The sequence below is a fragment of the Odontesthes bonariensis genome, chromosome 8, assembly GCF_027942865.1.
Source record: "Odontesthes bonariensis isolate fOdoBon6 chromosome 8, fOdoBon6.hap1, whole genome shotgun sequence".
NCBI classification, from domain to species: Eukaryota; Metazoa; Chordata; class Actinopteri; order Atheriniformes; family Atherinopsidae; genus Odontesthes; species Odontesthes bonariensis.
In genome coordinates, this window is record NC_134513.1 from 6,950,675 (window position 1) to 6,972,479 (window position 21,805).

The 21,805-nt window shown below is 40.7% G+C and overlaps 1 protein-coding gene and 1 long non-coding RNA gene across 2 annotated transcripts in view; one reads left to right on the plus strand and one right to left on the minus strand.

Moving 5' to 3' along the window:
* The window catches only part of LOC142385756 (uncharacterized), a 79,576-nt gene that overhangs the window by 36,878 nt on the left and 20,893 nt on the right, over positions 1 to 21,805 (minus strand). The gene's annotated exons all lie outside the window — the stretch shown is intronic.
* On the plus strand, positions 848 to 20,305 carry gpr37b (G protein-coupled receptor 37b). The gene is made up of 2 exons (XM_075471478.1): positions 848 to 2,584; positions 15,789 to 20,305. Exons 1-2 carry the CDS (start codon positions 1,538 to 1,540, stop codon positions 16,602 to 16,604), a joined length of 1,863 nt encoding a protein of 620 aa, XP_075327593.1. The 5' UTR covers positions 848 to 1,537; the 3' UTR covers positions 16,605 to 20,305.

The following is a 21,805-nucleotide window of genomic DNA, read 5'->3' on the forward strand; positions in this document are numbered from 1 at the left end:
AGATGGTAAATTATAAGCACTTACATAGTTTTAATCTACCATAGTGGTAATCAAAACATTGGCAGTGGAGCTGCCATCCAAGGTGCTCACCTGCAACTGGGAGCCCAACCAGGGATCAAACTGTCAACCTTTGGATAAGCCAACAACCACCTGAGCCACAGATGTCCCGATGTTCTCTGAATCTGACATTACATTCCATTCTTGTCAAAGTTCCTCATGCTTTCCCTTTTTTTTCTGCTCCAAACAAATCCATTCATTTGTTGCCTCCTCCACATATTGGCAGATGCCTATAACTGGATAATTAACCTACTTTGGCTTTATTCATGTGGCTTATTATGTATAGGGCTGCAATACTGTTTGAGAATATCTATCATATCAAAAGTCAGTTGAGACAACAAATGAAAGGCACTTTTAGAAAAGGTTGTGCTTACAGCCTGGCATATAGAGGATGGGAAGACTGAAGTTGAACGAAGAGTGCGATGACTTAAAAACTAAACTTTCTGAGCTCATGCCGTTTTCAAACATAATCTCAGGTTATATATTTGTAAAATGTAAAACTGTACACAAATTCTTTTTTTTTTTTTTAAATGCCTGTGCCTTAGAAATAAGTGCATCTCGGCAGTGTAGTTTTTCAATCATATCTTCGGTGAAGTGCTTTCTTGTGAAGTTGGCTTTCTGTTCAAACAAGTTTATATCTCTCTTCTACACGCCTTTTTATTTATTTATATGTTTAATGCTTTTAAACAAATTGTATTTGACGGCATCTGCTTCAATATTAGTCAATAGATATGACAGCGCCGCCTGTGCGTAAAAATGACAGAAAAACTGGGAAATGTATTTATCAGCACGTCCTATCGGGCGTGGCAGGTTTGTACGCCGGGGGGGCTACAGCCGTAGTCTGCTCCGGGGCTGCTGGATGCTCCATGATGGATGAGGAATGACAGATCGGGGTTAGCCGCCAGGGGAGTCCATTTTCTTCCAGTGCACGGTCCTACTCGAGCAGAAAGCGAAGGAGGAGAGACGTCGGACGCAGAAGAGGAAGAAACAAGATACAGAGAGAAGTACCCGCTGTCCACTACCCCTCTTTCACTCTCCCTGCTTTCTACTCCGGAGCACCGCATTGGCGCTTCTGCCGACCCAACCCAGTGAACTACCGAAGATCTGCTGGAAACTGGATGCAGCGCAGATCGATTGCCTGCTTAGAAATACATCTCTCTATCATTTTGCTTCTTTCTCTGTGAATGTGGACACTGATCTGCTGTCCTGCATGGTAATGTTAAGACTTTGCAAACGGGAGTGACTGAGAAGAAGAGACGTCTTGGAGCACATTTTAGCGGCATAGTGCACAACGACGCACTGGGATAATACTTGCAAGTTTGCAAGGCACACGTCACAAATGTAGCTTGTTTCGTGAAACCCGAAGCTATCCTCTGTGTTGTTTCTATCATGGGTGTTGACTGAATGGCTCTCCCAGCTGCCATAGAGGTATGAGGATGCACTCGTGAGCACTAAAACCGCGCTCAGCAATTCCTGGATCATGCAGATTTTGCCGCTTAGGACGTTTGTGTTACTCGCCCACGCGCATGTGTTGTTATCCCTAAAAAATTATGTGGAAGTTCGCAGTAAAGAGGACAGAAACAGTAGCGCGCACTCCGCCAGGACTTTCCACGGGTCGCTCCGGGAAAGTCACCAAAACAAAGCCCGGGACCGCGGGCTCTCGCTGGGTTACGCCACAGGTGCGTCTTCGGCGGAGCTGCAGGCTCAACGGCCGATCATCGAAGGGACCCTTAACTCCACTCACCCTTGGAAGAGGGTAATTGCTGGAGAAATGAGGCGCGTCGGACATAACAAACGCGACTTCAATAGGACTGTGACACCCGTGGAGGATCCCGGTGGCGTCTCACACTGGGACGCGACGCGCCACCATAACAAGAGGATAAAGTTGAATGGCGGTCTTAGTAGTACGGGGACGCCAGCAGGTGGACACTACAATGTGGCTAAGCCCTCTTCAATGGACGGAGGAGGGGGACAAGAGGAGGGCGACAAGCACATAAGAGGCACAAAGGACGAGCAGAGAAAGGCCTGGAAGAGGGGGAGAAACTTGCAGAACAAAAGCCCAGTTATGGCTCAACCTCAGGCGTCGCCATGGGAACCCATCCCCAAACCGTTGGCCCTCACCTCCACCGACCTGCCCTTTGACCTTTTTACCAGGAGGACCGAGTTTTTCACTTTCAAAGAGGAGAACCCGTGGGACGCCACGCCGATCACCCCTCCCAGCTCGCAGGATTTTGGAGGCGAGATCAAGAACCCCTTTTACCCGGTGACAAGTGAGACTTTCGGCGCTTACGCGATCACGTGCGTCTCCGGCATCATTTTCCTAGTGGGGATAGCGGGCAACATTGCCATCCTGTGCATCGTGTGCCAAAACTACTACATGAAGAGCATCTCTAACTCTCTGCTTGCCAATTTAGCTGTCTGGGATTTTGTGCTCATCTTCTTCTGCCTGCCCATGGTGGTTTTCCATGAGCTGACAAAGTCCTGGCTGCTGGGAGAATTCACCTGCAAAGTGGTGCCCTATGTGGAGGTAATTCTGCTCCTCCTTTCTCCTATTTTTGTCATTCTACTGCCAAGGTCTCAGAAACAGTTACTTCATGTTATTCTTAGGATGTACTGAAGCAGTGCCGTGTAACAAGGCCCAATATGTGTCTGTTATCCACCTTGTTTGATTGTGATTACACCTCTGAATTTTTGAGACACAACATCTGTTGGATTTTCAGCCATATAAGACCACTCGGTTACACATCAGTGTTGCATGCATACAAGAACATTTGAAACAAGTCTGAGTTGAGCCCTGATAGGCCTGCGAGTACTCTGGCTCAACTATAAGATGTCACCTTGCTAATAACACAGTTTGTCACTTGTAAAACCTGCTGCAAATCAGTTTCAACTTGCCCTCAAGGCATTAAGACACACAAGCATACACCAGGAAATTCAACAGCTTGCCATCTTATCTTCCTTTTTGTACAATATATAATACTGTAGTTTCTCCTGTTGCTTTCAGTATACACACCTGATGAAAAAACTGTGCACAGATAGCCTCTGTTTGCAAGCGAGCAGTCTCCTTCTCCAGAATATAAGAGATGCTGCAGCATGCTTATATCTTTCCTTTGTGCGTTTAGCTACTGCAGTAGTCAAATGTTCCTACTGACACTCTTTTTTGTGAAACAAAAGCTTCCATCTTAATCTTGTTTTGAGAAGCTATTGTTACAGCAGTTTCAAGGAGGTACGGAGTTACAATATGACATATGAGGGAGGAATATGTTGTGAAAGAAAAGAAAGCCAGAGAAGACAGGCAGAGGGAGCCTAGCTCTCTCAGGTTTGTATAACCAGGCAGCAAGCCAAAACAGGTGACGAGACCAGCACTTTAAATCACACACACACACACACACATGCACACACACACCACATGGCAACTTTCAGGACATCTTTTTTAATTGAAACTCAAGTACAAACTCGGATAATCATTTTTGGCAGAGCGTACTTCTCTGGTGTCAGCATTTCCAGATGGCAAACTGGTTATTTTTCATGTAAAGTGTGACATGATTCATTTTTGGAATCCCAAAGTCCAAAATAAGTCTGGCATCCTTGATGAACAGGTAAACCTAATTTTTGTGTATGTGTCAAAACCTACCGGTCAGCTCATGTTCGCCTGTAACTAAAATATAGCTTGTGTGGATATTTTGCTTCTTGATGGGACATTTATAAAGGCATAGTTCTTCAGACATTCTCCTAAAATGATTTATTTGCAGCAGACCATCATTGCACACCAGTAAGCAAAGATTATATTTGGAATAATCCTCGTCATTGGGCACATACACTGTATACAGTATTAATAACATGCTGCTCTGTTGCACAGTAGGATATGCTGCAAACACTTGTGAGTGCACATGCTTTAATTATTGTGGGATCAGAGAGAGACAGACACCCTCCCTGTGTTACTGCATATGAGCTATCCAAGGACTGCAGGATATTATTCAATAACATAACTAGCACACTTGCACTGTATGGACCAAATGGCTATTTTTGAGACAGAGTAGGTGTTTGTGATGAAGTGGTGCGCGTTTGTCTCCATGTGTTTATTTTTTTCACATGAAGACGACTCTATCAGGGCATGTGCGCAGGATCCCGTCTCTGTTTATCAGAGTGTGTGCGCTTGCATGTGTCAACACAGGCCATGAGTAATGCAGCCTGAGGCTAACTCTTTCCCTGTGGAACATTCAGTCAAAAAAAGCAGACACACACACACACACACACACACATACACACACACACAACCACTATGGGGTGACTTCATTCTTCATTTAACCCAAACCGAGTCAAAGGGGATATTAACATTTGGAATAAAAAAAACACACACACACTCAGTTGGACATGCATGCATATGCAGCACAAACACTTCAGATGTGCATGTAAAATCAGAAGGGTGTATAGATAATGTATTGGTGTCCACTGAGAGAAGAGTCTCCTGTGGTGTTGCCTCCAGTAATCCTTATTCAGCATTCAGTGGAGTGTAGAATTGTCCAAACCTCGAAGAGAAAACAATTTTCTAGTGTGAGATGTTAGCAAACGCAGAAAATAAACCCACAATATAAGATTGTGGGTGATGTCGACATCATTTCAGATACGCTTCCCCTCTATGCTGCTGTTACTATAGAATATCCCCTTTGGCACTGAGCAGCAAAACTTTGACAAAACTAAAACTGGGAAAGAGTTGGAGTTTTGCACCTGACCGTTTATAAGGATAAAACTAGGCTAAAATGAAAAATATAGTGTTTGTAAAACACTATATTCTACAGATGAAAATGATTAATTTGTTATAGTTCTTAAAAAATAAAAATAAATACTGTATGCTGTAGAAGTAGTTATTTTGAAAAGGTCTTTGTCTCATTACCCCCCAAAAAACAAAAATAGGCTTATGTATCATTGTTTGATGAAGTGCTTTTCCAAAGATTTAACAGAAGTAGCAAATGTATGCATCTGTTACATTAGAGCATTATTTCAAAGCATAAAATGCATTTGTTTGTTAGATTATAATGACTATGATAATGACTACTGAGTTAGTTAGTGTTAGTTGCAACCCTTATTGCTTCCAAAATATCTATATCTTAACCATATAGATTTTATAACATGCATTCACAGTTCTTTCGGCTGCTCATGAGGTTTGTCATCCATAATATTGCAATTAGATCTATGAAACAGTCTAATGACCAATCCTGTTAGCTGTGTTCACACATCTCTTTTTTTAACCTGATCTGCAGCTAATGGACAGTTATCATCCTGGGACAGAAAGCTGCAAACACCATGCTGATGCATTCCAATTAGTGTTATTCCAATTCCAATAACACTATCACTGTGTAGCATGTTCTGTATAGTTGGACATTATGGTCTGCATTGATTGATAGTACAAATGCCACAATATATATTTCTAATATGACAGTGGAGGAAGACATTAGTTTGACATCATTTGGATGACATGATGCAAAATCCAATTTTTGATTGTGTTTTCCATAAATCATTTTGTTTTGTGGAAATGTAATTTCCAGGAAGGTTTAGACATGACAAAACATAAATAAAAATTGAAATCAATGAACTGCATTTAATTCAAGTCCTGTGTTTGATTACATGGTACAAAGACCATCGGGTTTTTTGAAAATAAGCCATATGCTCATTTTGAATTATTAATACTTGGGATGGGGTTAAACAAAACAAAACAAAAAACTGGAAAAAATATACACAAGTTAATGCTAAATGTTTTATTTTACAGTGGCGCCTAAAGGCCATAAAGTTTCAGCCATTCACTAGTTGCTTTCAGCCTTTTTTCTTGCATCCAGATATTTTACACCTGATTTTTTTCCACAGCTTCCGGAACTTTATTCTGTGGGAAGATGGGAAAGGGTTAATCGTTCTGCAAAACAATGTGTGGGCAAATAATTCAACTAAATTTCTTAAAATATGCATATTAATTAGTCTGAAATTGCAAAAAACATATTTTTTGGCATTGGAAATTGAGACATGATTTTCTTGTGTAAACCACTGCATGGGCTCAGGAACACAAGCTCGAACACACAAAAACATAAACAAGATCCAGGATTGCTGCCACCTTCTCTTTACCTGAACTAGAAATTTTTCATTAACAAATTGAGATTCTTCGTAATTATGGATACTATAATGCTGTGGGCCTGGGAGGACAAGACCAGCGAGGCTGTGTTCACTACAAGGTTCAAAAGCCAGCATCTGTTGTGGTATTGTGATGCATTAATTCACATGAGAGGGATAACCTGTGTATCTCTGAAGACACCATTAATACTGTGTGATCAGTACAGGCTTTGTACTACTTATTTAATTAAAATTGTGTTCCAGAAACCAAAATATCAATTCCACATTTTTAAGTGTTATTAAACTTTATAGATTGAGGCTAAAATGGTGTTCACAGGTGGTTTAAGCTTACTTCTCACTTTTTAGACCAGTTCTTAAAAATCTATACAGCCAATTTGCTTCGCTAGTTTGTGACGCATACATCTGAAGTCCACTGTGTGAGCTGTACAATACCCAGCAGTCAGAAACTGTAGGCTGTCTCCGATGTGGTACAGTGGGCTTCGGCAGGCAGAGAGAGAAACAGACTATTGAGGGAGAGCAGAAAACAGGCTGAGGGAAGTGAGAGAACAATAGATTGGTGGAAGGCAATAAAGACAGAAAGAAGAGAGACAGGACGGGGCTACATGGAGCCACAGAGGGCCAGAGGTAAACCCATGTATAGTGCTGAAATTGGTGGTAATGGCGGGACATATATCAGCTTGACATATTCGCTATTCCATCACTCACATACTGTACATGCACGAACACACACTCAAAAGAAACTAAATCAGGATCACAACTTGGGTTGCTCCGTGTGCCTGTGTAATGTCTAGGAATGCGAGGCTATTTCACAGAATCAGGAGAGCCCAGATGGAGTTCCTCTCAAATCCTCCTACGTTCCAGAACAATAACTTTTCAGTCAATCAGATTATTAATACTGACCCTTTCTGGATATTTCCACAGATACCCACCATTTAACTCTATCTTGGCAGTCCATGAAAATAGGTCACTTCTCTCACATTGAATCTATATCTGCCTCAGTTACCATGTCTACATATCTTTTTTGTCATACAATCTAGCTAACTATCTCTTATGTAGACATGCACACACTGGCAGAGTCAGTAGAGTATGCTGATCTTCCAGATGGGTGGGATGGCCTTGCCTCTACTGATCACTGCCCGCGGCTGTTCTCCCCCCCCCCCAACCCCTCCTTCTCGTTGCATCAGCTATCTGTGATTAAAAACAAGCCTGAGGGAGAAGACACACTCACAGACAATGAGGGCACATACAGGAACAATTTTCTTGAAGTTTCGAATGCATGTACTCCGTATAGAGCACACAGAGTGTAGACAGTAAATGCACAAAAGTACTACTATAGAGCTTGTGCCCCATCATTCTCAGTCTATCTGCAAGGCACGTGAATAATGGTTAGTTATGTAAATTATTCAGGATATGTAATTAGCAGCTCTACATTATGCATGATGGTAAGTCCATTCAGTTAGTTTTTTGTCCGTAGATGTGTAGATATTGTGTTTGTATGTGATGAAACAAGATCACATAACAGCTTGCAGTAAAGATTTGGGTTGCTGTTGGGTGCAATTAGCCAAACTGATCATTGTCCATGTAAATATGAAATATTCATTGGATGATTACCATTATGAAGTGGGTTTGCTGGTGAAATAAAAACAGCACATCAGTTTTAGATCGACATGGAACAGGTCAGCATGTTGCCAGCCTTCACAGATTTGAGCAGAATTTTGGCCTCTAAACTCAGGCGAGAATCAATGACTCGGAACTGGTCTCCTTCAGCAGCGTTTGTAGTTGAGAGCAGAATGTGTTATTTATTTGTTTATTTTTATTTATTTACATCCAGGGGAAGTTCTGCCACAGACGAGAAATGTATTGCCTTGAAGAAACAGCCCCAGACGCCCTGCAGAGGGCTGAGACAAAAACAATAAAATAGAGTTTTGGTGCTTTTAATTCTGTATGAAAAAGACAAAAGTGCTAATAGTACTTGTGTGTGCCAGGTCTATTGATCTTTGTGCATGTACACATACAATAGTAGTATTGATTTCCTTCTAAAATACTATGAAAGCTAAATTTACAGGAGGAGTTTCTAACAAAATAGAAAGTAAAGCTTGGAGGTTCATTTTCACACTTTAAAACAGTAGTTTTTTTAAGAAAAAAACAATGTCATCCCAAGGTCAACCTACTCATAGGGTTCAAAGCATTCAAACAAATCTTCAGAGGAAGGATTCTCGACTTGAATCGTTTCACAGCTGAGCAATCACCACAGCAACCGAGACCTCCCACCCTCTGAGGTGACGAGATTTGGTCGAACTGCTTGAAATAAGACAAAATTGCCACACCAGCACTGCTTCCATTGTCATCGATTTCTGCGGGAGTGGGTTTGATTTTCCCCAAGCAATTACCAGAGACCAACTTATTCAAAGAGTTTGCAAGATGAATCAGTCAACTTGATGGAGTGGATGGATTCAACCATAAATTGAATGTGTACTGAGAATGTTTCCGTCGTTCCATAGCACAGAATGCAAAAAAAAAAAAAAAAAATCCATTAGATTCTATAAGAAGGGGGCAGGAAGCAACTGCCCCATAGCGTTTTATGCAAAAAGTAATCTTTTTGTGCACAATGTTGGATTTTGCCTGTCTACTATAAACCCACAGATACACATATATGCACCATCCACACGAGTGGAAACTACTTCCAGAAATTGATGTGGCTCTTAGGGTAATAGAGTGATTGAATTGATATATTTTAGAAAATCTAATGGTTTACGCTAACCAAGTATCTTGTCTAATGAATGTGGGCGGCTCTGTCATTTGTTACAAATACATTTTCAAAATTCAGCAGGTTATTATGATTTTAATTGTGGGTAGACTTCCTACCTCAGATCTGTTGTGCTACCAACATGCTTTAATGATGGTCTACAGATTTTTGTACAATGTTCCTTCCTTCTTATTTAAAATGATTCCCAGACGTTACACTTCATGGTGCATCATAAAGGACATGTTGTATTAGTGTTTGACTCGCAAGCAACAGCTGCTGCTTTCGATCTGAGCAGGGCATCCAGTGGTTCTTCAGCCGTTTACGTGAAGTGCAGACGATGTTTACTTGTTGCTATGCTGGCTGTGAACCCACCCAAGTGTCAGAGCTGCAGCAAAAGCTTGCTTTATGGCACATTATATTTTAGCCAAGGGTCTATGCACTGAAATCATTTAATCTTCAGAGTTGAAATAGGATGCAGTTTCCATCAATAAATCTTTACACATGAAAAAGAACCAACGAAACGAGCAGTTTTATTTTCCCATCATTACAGAGAAGGATTCAGAGAGCATGTGTACCACATGCCCAAATGTTCTTACAGTTCTGTGACGGTTTAGCAACCTTTCCAGAATGTCTGTCTTTTCTCCCAAATGCAAAACAACGCAATTAGACCCACCACATACATTATGTACTGAACACACTTTCCAACAGAAATTTCTATAATTCTGCATAAATGCGGACATGTGGAGAAACAAACACGCACTCGCTCAAATGGGCTTAGGTTCAAACCCTCATCACTTCTCCATCTCTCCCGGAGATGCAGCCCTGCTGATGGATGGTTGCTGTCAGAGGCAGAGCCTCTCTGGTTAGAGGGATGGTCTGCTGGAGCCTGTACTGGGTCACACACACAGCCTACAATAAGTACCGCAGGCCAAATAGCCCTTTCTGCCCTGCCTCATTACTTTAAGACCATCGTATGAATGCAGCCGTGGTTGTGCTTTGTTGTGTCTCTACATTAGCCCATTTATCAGATGATAACACCCTTTACCCCTGACAGTGGCTACAGTAACACACTGGCCGCATATGCTCCACCAGTCCTCGTTAAGTCGCAATTAATGATAACGCTTTATGCCACCAGCACTCAGAATCTTTAATCAATCATTATTAAAAACAGCACCTGGGGAAAAGGTCTTTCTTACCTGCGATGCTTTTCTTTCTTTCTCTTTGAAGGCTCTTGAAACCCTAGCTTGAGAAGTCTGCATTCATGAGAAGTGGTTTCGAAATTTTACTCAGCAAGTAAGGAAGGTTAAAAGAATAATGATGGTACGCAAAGCTGTACAATGAAACATTTTCCAAATTTTAAGAAAAACCTAGATTTGCTCTCCTAGGACATTAGAGAAAACACAGATTTCGACAGTTTATGGCCCTGTCACACTGTTGCGTATGGCACTAGCGTATGCCAGCGTATGAAAATTATCACTCATACGCTGGTATACGCTGACATACACTAGGGGAACGTTAGGCATAGGTTGTATACGTTTCAAGCACGCTGGCATACGTTGGCATATGCTGAGGCAGAAATAAATTTTTGAAGATGCTCAAAACTTTTGTGCGTATGGTTAATACGCTAAGCATACGCTTGGCATACGCTGAATACGCTAGAGGTACGATATAGGTACGTTACTGATAGGTCGAGAACGCTGGACATAAGTTGCCATACATTGGCATGAAGGTGTACCGTACAGCTAGCATATTTATAGCCTCCGCCCGTCTGACATATCTGAGGCAACCGAGGATTCACGGGAGCGGTCAGGAGGAGGAGTTGGGGATCTTGATCGCTCAGAAGCATGTAACTCATCAGCCGCAGGTGCATCAGGCATTTCAGCAGGTTTGGGTGAGAATGATTCTTGTGTTTTTTTGCCTTTTCCTCGGCCCAGGGCCCGGGCAAACTACGATTGCTTCTTGGGAGGCATGATCGAGATGAATGTCTCGAGAGATGTTGATAGCGCATCGTCCACTGCAATAATGGAGCAATGTGGAAAAGGCTGCTGCTATATATACGTTGAAACGTACGCTGGGCATGCGCAGTTCATATGCTACTCATACGCTAGTCATTCTTTATTTTCAAGGAGTTTTCGTGCGTATGAAAATGATATTATTAATTTTCATAGGCAACTCATACGCTTCTCTCATACGCAACAGTGTGACAGGGCCATTAGGAAGCTATCCATAAAAAGTTTAATAATTATCACCTAAGTCTGAGAGTTAGGAGGCAGTTCCAGTATAAGGATTTGGTAATAGTTTGAAGAAGCCCACATTTCCACTCTTTATGCTAAGATTAGCTAACCAGCTAGTGGCATTAACTTTTCATCATGGAACATTCATGAGAGCTTTCAATCCTCTGATTCGAATTTCAGCAAGAAAATAAATCAACATGTTTCCCAAAATCCTAAACTTCTCTAAATTTGTCTGCCTTGTCTAACTTGTTTAATTTGGATTTTCAGTATCATTTGCAATGGTTAAATAAATATTTCGATCTGTTACTCTACTTGAGAACCAGTACAGCAAGTTAGATACTCCATAACAAGTAAAAGTGCTGAGAGTACAAGTACTAGCAACATGTATTTAAAGTAAGTTAAAAATGTTACTGGTTTGGTCTCTCTGATAGATTATTGTGCGTTCTGATTCAAAAATCTCTTTCCAAATTTTGGATTTCTCCATCTATGATTTTTCAAGTTTTGTTAGGTTAAATCATTTATGATGAGTTAAATTTCAAAAGATTTTATGTTACTTGTTGTGAAAAATACTGATTTTAACTCTAAAGCGTAAAATGGAAATACAGTTTTCATTCATTCATTGTTCGTAATAAGCCACGATCAGCCCTGTTTTCTTGCTTGCAGGTGAAGCGAACATGACAAGGCCAAGACTACAATGACAGTGACACCAACAGTGTCAAGTGTTATTTCTTTCATTGACTTAGCATTTACTTTCTTCTCTTTTGTCACTCCCTCATTTGCATATGCCCCCTCCACAAACATACAGCTTCACCCACTCACCGGCTATGACTCTTTGACTATCTTGCTCCCTCATCTCCCCTCCAGTACAAAGCTATACTTGTTCATACTGCCCTTGCTCTCCACCTCGACACGCTGATCAAAGCTTGGTTTCCCAGGCCTCCGTGTCAGCCTTTAAAGCCCTGTTGTTCATGTCATGAAATATTCACCATGTGCAAGCACCTGTGCATCTGTACCAGATGGTTATGAGTCAGTCATAGAAAATGAATAAAGAGTTAGGGACCGTCAACCAGCATTTTTTTTCTAAATTATTGTGATTTTTTTGGATCTATATGTTGCATAAAACCCCCTCATTCTGCATTAAAAAACTGCTTTCTATGCCACAAAATGCAGCAACATGTTTACTGCAGTGGGCTGTAGTGAAAGAGCAGGCAGCAGACCCAGTGAGTCCCATGTAAATGGATATGTGAATCACAGAATGCAGGGAGATTAGTCCAGCTGGAAGTGGCAGGTGTGGGTTTTTTGTAGGTTTGTATTTGCTAAAAGTAGAAATGAGCAGAGGCTTTTGAAAATCCTGCTAAATAACAAGTCAAGTTCTTTTTTCCTTTCCCCATATCGTCTTTTTCAATGCTGGAAGATCTACCAGGAGCAAAATAAGCAGTGAACACCAACAAAGACATGGACTCAAACAGTGAAAAGCTTTCATGTGAGGAACTACCAAACATTTGGAATCATGCTGAAGAATCAGCGTGGTCACTCCATCCCTCGTGTAGACACTGAGGGTATGGTTGAATATATAATCACAATTAAAGAAAGGAAAGAGATGAAGAAAAAGGATAGAGAAATATGCTGTCACTGGTTGCTCACACTCTCCCATCATCATCCTTATCTCCATTTATCACAGTTGTTACAGCTGTACAAAAAAATGTTTCAGCCCCAAGGAAACATGGGGCAGGATGGTGGTCTTAGCTTTTATAAAACATGATCCAGTGTTTCCTATGTTTAAGGAGATAAAGGAAGCCTTTATATGCATTTAGAGAATTTAACCACCTTTTATCATGCTTTGGCACTTCTGGTTCGCTTAAAGTGATGGTTCGGAGTAGATTCACCCTAGGGTCATTTGAACCGTGACATCCAGCCAAGTTGCCCACCCGAAGTTTTTCCGATATTGGCTGAACATCAGCCGAGTTACTGAGTTATCCCGAATAGCTTAGTACAAGCGCTAATGGAACCTGGCAGTATCTCCAAAATTACCACACTAAAATCACATGCCATGACACCAAACTTCTACAGTAGTACAAATATGGTCTGTACTCACAAAACGATGCATTTGGAAGTTTGTACATAGTCCAGGAGTTTATTATTATCAACACAAGCCTAATAGCTTTTCTGCTGCTAAAGCTGCGTCGACGTCACTTCCTTTATCTGGGAGCTTCAAAGTAAGATGAGGGTTGATCTACTACTGTAGACAACAAAGTATATGCTATATTCTACATGGTTTTTTATGTTAATAATAATAAACTCCTGGACTATGTACAAACTTCCAAATGCATCGTTTTGTGAGTACAGGTCATATTTGTACTACTGTAGAAGTTTGGTGTCATGGCATGTGATTTTAGTGTGGTAATTTTGGAGATACTGCCAGGTTCCATTAGCGCTTGTACTAAGCTATTCGGGATAACTCAGTAACTCAGCTGATGTTCAGCCAAGATCGGAAAAACTTCGGGTGGGCTACTTGGCTGGATATCACGGTTCAAATGACCCTAGGGTGAATCTACTCCGAACCATCACTTTAACTAAAGCTTTTTTCTTTTCAACACCCACTAACATCTGGTTCCTGAGTGGAATGTGAAAATGTTTGATCAGCATTGTATAACCTCCAGCTTGGTACTGCAACAATGGGAACAATTTTTAACTCGGAAAAATGGGCACAGCTCATATTTTCTAGTTGTGAAACTGACAGTAACAACTCACAGACAATAGGAGATGAGATTGATGAGATAGAAACACCCCCCCTAAAACCTGTAATTGGGCCTGATTTTCTCCAGAGTGTCATGATCATCAGATACACGGCTTTTAGAATACACTGTAATGCTATCTCTTCATATTGTTGTAATGACGTGCTTGTCATCTGGATGGCAGAGGCATATTGGGCTGGTATGTTTTAGCTCTTAGAGCGCCAATACTACAAGCAATGAAAAAAAAAAAAAACTTTTAAAGAAGATAGTTTTAATTTGAAAATGGTTTAGGTTAGGAATCTTCTTCATCAAAATTTGCTTATACACTGAGCCACGTGTATTTAAAGAGGCAATAAATAAGGAAAAACAAATACATCTTTGACTTTTATAATGCTTTAAGGGATATTTAGCATCTTTAAGTTGCCATCAAATCCTAAATGTTTCCAGGAAAAACTAGAAGTTAAGGAGGCTGCCCCCGCTCCCCATGAAGCCCACTTTGTTCCTATGGGTCAGTTTAACTGGCCTGATCTAACATATGCCCCTCGAGTCCTCAGCCTTTTTAGACAGTTTTCCAGGAAATGACTCTCGGTTGATGCACGTCACAGACTGCGATTATTATTATTACATATTATTGTGCTGCCCCGAATAAACGATTGACTATAATCACAGTTAAAATGTGGTGGCATGATAACAAGTAATAAACCTTTCTTGTCCAGAAGTCACTTTGATCACATATGCTCGATCCTGTGGGTCATTTTTCTTCCCCAATTACCCCTCATAGTACCGTATGGTTCCCCTTCATTAGGCTGGTTAAGACCTCCATGTGTGTCAGGGTTAGCATGTGTGTGTGTGTGCGTGTGTGTGTGAGGCCCACATACACAGAACATCTTGCACTGTGTGCATCTATATCTGTCCAGGAAGTATGTGTTTACAGCACTAAAACTGTGGCTCACTGGGGCCATCTGGGGAGCTGGCTGTTGTAATTGAATTTTATATGAAGCAAGGGATGGAGGGAGGGGTCTATAAAGGGGAACAGAGGGTGAGAAGAGTAGAAGATGAAAAAAAGAAGATAAGTGACAGAGGGAGAAAAGATTAGAAAGGTAAGTCACGAGTCAGTGGATGTGGTGCCAGAAAGAGACGGTTCACATAAGAAAAGAGATGCACACAGACTCCAGCAGGAACATTTTGCAGGGGACCCACTCTACCAAAATGCCTGTTAATCCAACAGATGATGATGAAATTTGAGAGTTCTCTGACAATTTGGTTCTTCATAACATGAATGTGAATTAAATTTACTTACTACATTCTAAAAATGTTCTCTTTGTTAGATGAGTGCATTTGTGATTTCCTGCTTTAATTTTCTTTCTTTCTCTCTCACACAGACACACACACGTGCGCACACGCACACACACAGATACTACAAAGTGCTATTAGGAGCTTGGAGCTCTCCTTTGCTCCTCTGTTGCTTGTAATTGCAGCAGTGCCAGGTGTACCTTAAGGCCAATGCCATTAGCGTGTGACCTGCTGTGAGATGGAGGAATCTTACGCTACCGACAGCCATTCTCTCTATTATGAAGAAATGAAACACTTTTTGAAACACGTATATGAGAGATAATTTAGTCTCTTTTTTTTGTGACAGCCTAACAGCTCTGACTATAAGTCAGAAAAGTGTCACAGTTTAGAATTGCCCACACATCAGCCCACCTGGCTGTTGAAATTATTGTAGAATTTGTTAGCACAAGCACTAACTACAGTGCTCATTTGGGCAACATGATTTAGTTCAATAAAGCCTATGCAAGCCACTAGGAGTAATGGCTGAACAATACATTAAAAGTCAGTGTGTAAAATTAAGTTAATTTTAGTGTTGTAAGAACATCTCTGTTTCTGTTTGCACAGGTGGCCTCCCTGGGTGTGACCACATTCACCCTGTGTGCTCTGTGCATCGACCGCTTCCGTGCTGCAACCAACGTCCAGATGTATTACGAGATGATAGAGAACTGCACATCTACAACTGCCAAGCTAGCAGTCATCTGGATTGGTGCCCTCCTCCTGGCCCTCCCAGAGCTCCTCATTCGACAGCTCGTGGTAGAGGACACGGGACTCCCGGATGAGCCTCCAGTTGAACGTTGTATCATCAGGATATCCACCTCACTCCCCGACATGCTCTATGTGCTGGGCCTGACCTACGAGGGTGCTCGGCTCTGGTGGTGCTTTGGCTGCTATTTTTGTCTCCCAACCCTCTTCACCATTGGGTGCTCACTGGTGACGGCGCGCAAGATCCGGCGTGCAGAACAGGCCAGCGTGCGCAGCAATAAGAAGCAGATCCGGCTCGAGAGCCAGATGAACTGCACTGTGGTAGCGCTGGCGATCGTCTATGGTGCCTGTGTAGTGCCTGAGAACATCTGCAACATAGTTTCTGCATACATGGCAGCAGGTGTTCCCGAGCACACCATGTCTGTCCTGCATCTCCTCTCCCAGCTGCTGCTGTTCTGTCGGGCCGCCGTGACGCCAGCGCTGCTGCTGCTCCTGTGTCGCCCGCTGGGCAGGGCCTTCCTGGACTGCTGCTGTTGCTGCTGCTGTAACCACGCTCCCTCCTCAGCGACGGCCAGCGACGATAACGAACACGAGTGCACCACCGAGCTGGAGCTGTCACCTTTCAGCACTATCCGCAGGGAGCTGAGTAACTACACACCTGCTGGCTCTAACTGCTAAAGTGACATTCCTCATCAGGGAAGGAGACTTCACTAATCTGCCTGTGGCTAGCATTTCTCAGATGTGGCTAAGAGAGATTTGCCTTACCTAGTCCACTCACATTTTTAGGTAATAATAAATTGGACACCACAAAAAAATAGTAAAGCTTAGCCAAGAGTCTTACTAAATTTGAAATTTGACAACAACTCTATAACACTTATTTTCCAGGACAGCTAAGGAAAAGCTGAATCTTTTCACTCACGGCCTGGGGTGCTACATAAACAGGGACGATACATATTTTTACCGAGCCTGCCTGAAACCTAAGATTTACAGGCTTTGTATTCCTAACAATCTTTGGGTAGTTGTGATGGCCTCTTAATCCGCCTCATTCCTGGTTCCTTAGAAATACTCGATACTTAAAGGGAAAAAGAATCAATATTTATACTGTACAAAGATTGTACTGAAACAGTAATGTAGTTTGTCAACAGTTTGTGAGAATAAATGTATTTGGCCATCATGAATCATATTTATGTATGAGGGAACCTTGTACCAAATAACTCAAGGGATAAATAATCAAAGCCCATCACCTTAAAATTGTGTCTTAAAAAGTTAAATTTAGAGGACTTAGATAATGAATTAGTTTGCATTTTGTATAACAACTCAGATACAGCATCCAGCTAAACACGTAGGCTCACACTGCCCATAGAAGTACTTAACTGCGTTTACAGACTAAATAAGCTGCAAATGTACAGTAAGAAGAGGATAACGTTGAACAAATAGGAACAAGGCTTACAATAATTAATACACAGCAAGGTATCTCAGCGGCTTTGACAGTTTGTGAAACAAAACACAGACCAGAGTTTGCATCAGAAAATTCAGATGTAGACAGTTACACACTGTATATTCAAAAATATCCAGTCGACTCAGACATAACTGGGCTGGTCTCAGAACTACAAACACGAACTACGAGTGGAAGTCAGAAGGTTTTTATTTGGACTAATTGAAGATGAATTGGAGTTGAATGAAGCTGAATGAAACACTACAAATTAAAGTGAATATGGATGAGTGGAAAGTAAAGAAAGATAACTGAAAGGGATGGACTCGGGATGAACTGGACTGACATAAGAAGTATCTAAACTACACCGTTGTATCATGTAACGCCTTACACTTTGGGCTGTATATATATATATGTACCGTACACTTTCTTCGGTGCTCTTATGATGAATGCGCTGTAAACAACAAATCCATTGGTTCAACTTATAATCACAAGGAACTGAGCTGCGTACTTTGTTTCAGGTCGAGAAGACAGATTATAGTTATCTGTAGCTCTTGAGGCATGAACAATGGTTTCAACAAGAGTTTCATTGAGCTTTCACACAGTTGAGAGATCGTTTTGTCTTTTTATGGAGTAGCACTTTATTTTATGGCTCTGTAAGTGCTCACATATACTAGGTCAGTGCTTAAAACAATGTCTGTTCACTAATTTTGTACAGTTTACTAAATGCGATGATAAAATTGTACCCACATTTCATTGTTACATTGGTATAGACATGATTACTGGTAAAGTGTAACTTTTTTTTTTAAACAAGGTAATGATTTTAATTTATAATGAAACCATATTATTAACTTTGTGTCAGGATTGCAGAATAAAGACTGTAAATACTTGTAAACTGTAGGATTGTAAATATGCAAGGAACTGTATATTTGTTAGGAATAATAACTGCAAAGTTCATAGTAAATCCAAAGCAGCTGTTCTATTTTTGTTATGTATTTGCAGGTTATTCATTTGTGAACCATAAAACAGAGTGCTACTCCTAACTCAAATAGCCTTTTTCCGTCAGATCGTAAACAAACCTCTTTATTGTTGGTGGGTATTTTTGGTGAGGGCAGTCACATTGTAAAAATAACTAATTCTAGCTCTAACCATGTGTGTTGTTTAACCCGATCCTCGTAATGTTATTACCTAAACTCAACCAGGAAGTGGCCAAAGTGTTCTCATATTACTGACGCAATATATGCTGGTCTCAATCTCCTGTTACACAAAGGCCCACCTCCTCCACCCACCACCTACCCTGCTCCTTTATGAGGACTATGGGGTTTTTTTTTAACGAAAGACTTAGGAATGATGTCTGCTATGATGAGGAAATACTCCTGAGTCTCATTTCCCTTCTGCCACGTACATGGGCAGTACTTTATGGGACACCATTATGAGCCATATTTAGAGGTATGAACAAAGGCCTTAAATGACTGTTTCAGTTGGATGACTTGTTCCAACAAAAACATGACGCGTTTGAAATTTAAAATCCTGCGTTGCTCTCCAGCTCGCCACACCCATCTCACAATTAGTGATGAGCTAGTCGTACTTTTAGAATCAGTAGGACACATTAAATGTGCCACTGACGGCATCCTAGTTTGCTTGCGAGCGTAGCTGTGAAAATCTGCTCGTCAGCTCACGCCATTGGTGGTGGCTGGCTAGAAATAAGAAGCATATTTTGTTTGGCCCTGTTTAAAATTATTTTTAGATTTTAGATTATTTTAGATTTTATTATGTTCTGCGTGTATTGTGAATAGTTTGAAAGGTTGACTGGCATGACGAGAGCTTAGCGAAATCTTTTGCAGTCTCATTCCTTGAGCTTTTAAGGAGAACCAATGAAGTGTTTTCACAGTGCATACATCCACAAGTGTATTGTACTGTAAATCTGTTTTCTTACTTGGGTCAGAACAAGGATCAAACCGATACATTATTTATTACAGTTCAGACACATGGAATTTTGCAGAAAACTAAAGATAAACATTTAGTATATCAAGGTATATGAAAAGAAAAAAAGATTTGCTCTCAATTGGGAATCTTCTAAATTGATTTTATTTGAATTTTGCCAAACTGACATCAGTGAGTTCCGTGATGACCCAGGTCTCATGTTCACTTGTATACTGTATATTATGATGAATCTTTTACATATGATTCTGCACTGCCAAACACCTTTTCTCTGTCTGTCTGTTGTGCTCTTGTGGTAGTAGCACTCTATCTCTGGGTGTCTCTCTCAGCACAGAGGCCAGTTTACTTTTAGGGCCGTCATTATAAGACGCAGAATCTTCCCTGAAAACATAAATCTGCTGTCAACCCTTTGGCTCTGATGAACTCCACATTACGAGCTCACAGGTGGATGCAGCCTCTGGTTGGCGCTGCCTTCAGTTCATCAAGTTAATGGTGTTAATGGGCAGGAATGTCTTCATCAGACTCTTCATCAGCATCACTATCAGGGTATTGCTGGCCAGTGTGTTTATCTGTCCTGTGATATTTTATTTTTTAATACTTGGGGAGCTATTTTCTAATGTAAGTTAGTGAGGTAGCCTTGTCGTCTGCCACCTGCTTAATGATGGAACCTCTCTGTAAAATGGCCTCTAAACTTAATTCTCTCTTTTCTGCATATTTCTGGAAGTATAGCTCATAAATGGCTCAGTGCGTAGTAATGTGGTTGAAACTATTGATGAAGTGATTCTTGTTAATCAGTCAGTGACTTTGTGAGTATTCTCTTCACTCTGAGCTAAATGTGTCTGTATTTGATGCCTAAAAATGTAAGCACACAACCACTATTGTCTCCAAGTCTAGTCACTGGTTTCTAAATAGCTTTTTATAGCCAAAAAAAAAAAAAAAACTGTCCCTTTGTTTATCAAAGAATTTTATCTGGAAAACTGTAAATTAAAATCCTAAATGTACTGTTGCTGGTTTGTAGATTTTTTGTGTGGTTAGTGGATTTCTGCGAAATCGTCTCCAAGACAAGAGTAAATTTGTGGAATTATTGTGCCATTTTTCTTCAATCTTTTCACTTGACTTAAACCTATTGAGACCATTTAACTCTCCAGAAAATGCAAACCAAAAATCAATCCCATCAGCATAATGACTTTTCCTAATCAAAAGAGAAACGGGAGTCAGCTCGTGTCCAGAAGATTAACATTTAAAAAAGGACCATTTGCATATTCACACATTTTGTATATTTTAATGATGCAGATAAACATGTATTTGTATAGCCAAGCTCATGCTTGTTAGATATATCGTTTCATTTTTTTGTTGAATCAACTCTAATCAGCACTAAACAGAAAATCTAACTTTTAATACTTGACAGTTCAATGGATCACTGAATCATACCAGCAACTCAGGACCTCCACAACTTTAACCTTTTCACTCAGGAACACTGATATATACGGTGCAAAAAAAAAAAAAAAAAAAAAACGGGTGCGTGTTTGACACTTCAGGCATAGATAAAAAATTATTAAAGCAATTTGACATTTCTGATCTCCCTATGGCCTTAGTGTCTAATTTGACACATTTTTCAAAGCTGTAGTTGCTCATTTTCCTCCAGTATTACAGATTCCCCTTTTAGTTCTGATATCCAAAAATTTATTTTATAAGCTCCATATTAAGGCAAGTGAACAGACCTGTTGGCTCACTTGTTCTACAACAACGCTTATAAGTCCACATCATGTTAAGCTTTGGTCTATTTAATACAAGAATGACACTCAAAGAGGGAGCTTCTACACTCAGGTCAATTTCTTGTCGTTAGAAAAAAAAATATTGAGCTACATTTTAAATTTGACTAGTTGACCATTCAACACCTCTGCACCAAGTTCCAAATAAAATGTAGTTTGGTTAGTTTTTGTGTCATCTTGCTTACAGGCAAAGACAAATAGGTAAACCTGTCTGAAAGCTGAATAAGCCACCATAAAGACACGTTGACTGACAGGCGACACGGTTGCCAGACAGCTCTGGTGTACTGCCAGCCTATGTCAAGTCATCACTGTCATTCAACTGAGGAAATCAAACAGGAGGAGGAAATCAAAGCTATCCAGTGACTGACAATACGTGTCACTACATGTCACATGTATCTGCACTCTGAAGCCTTGTAAATATTCTCCAGCAGTTTGAACCTGCGAACAGCAGAGAATCAGAGCTGCTCACTGCATTCGTGTTTGGACTTCTTTTGTTACTTTGTCATAAATAACAATGAATGGTTAGAAAGTGATGCCGTGAAAGATTCTAATTTAATAAACTGTAAGGCTAAATATGGAGAGAAAAGAATGATTATGTCTTGCATGAAATAAAAATGCGGTTTTACACTCTTATATGTTGCACAAGCTCATCTACAAATGTGAAAAATCCCCACTTTTCCCTTCCTTGGAAGTGAGTCAGTGTGTCCTCATGTCCTGAGCGCCTTGAGATTCTT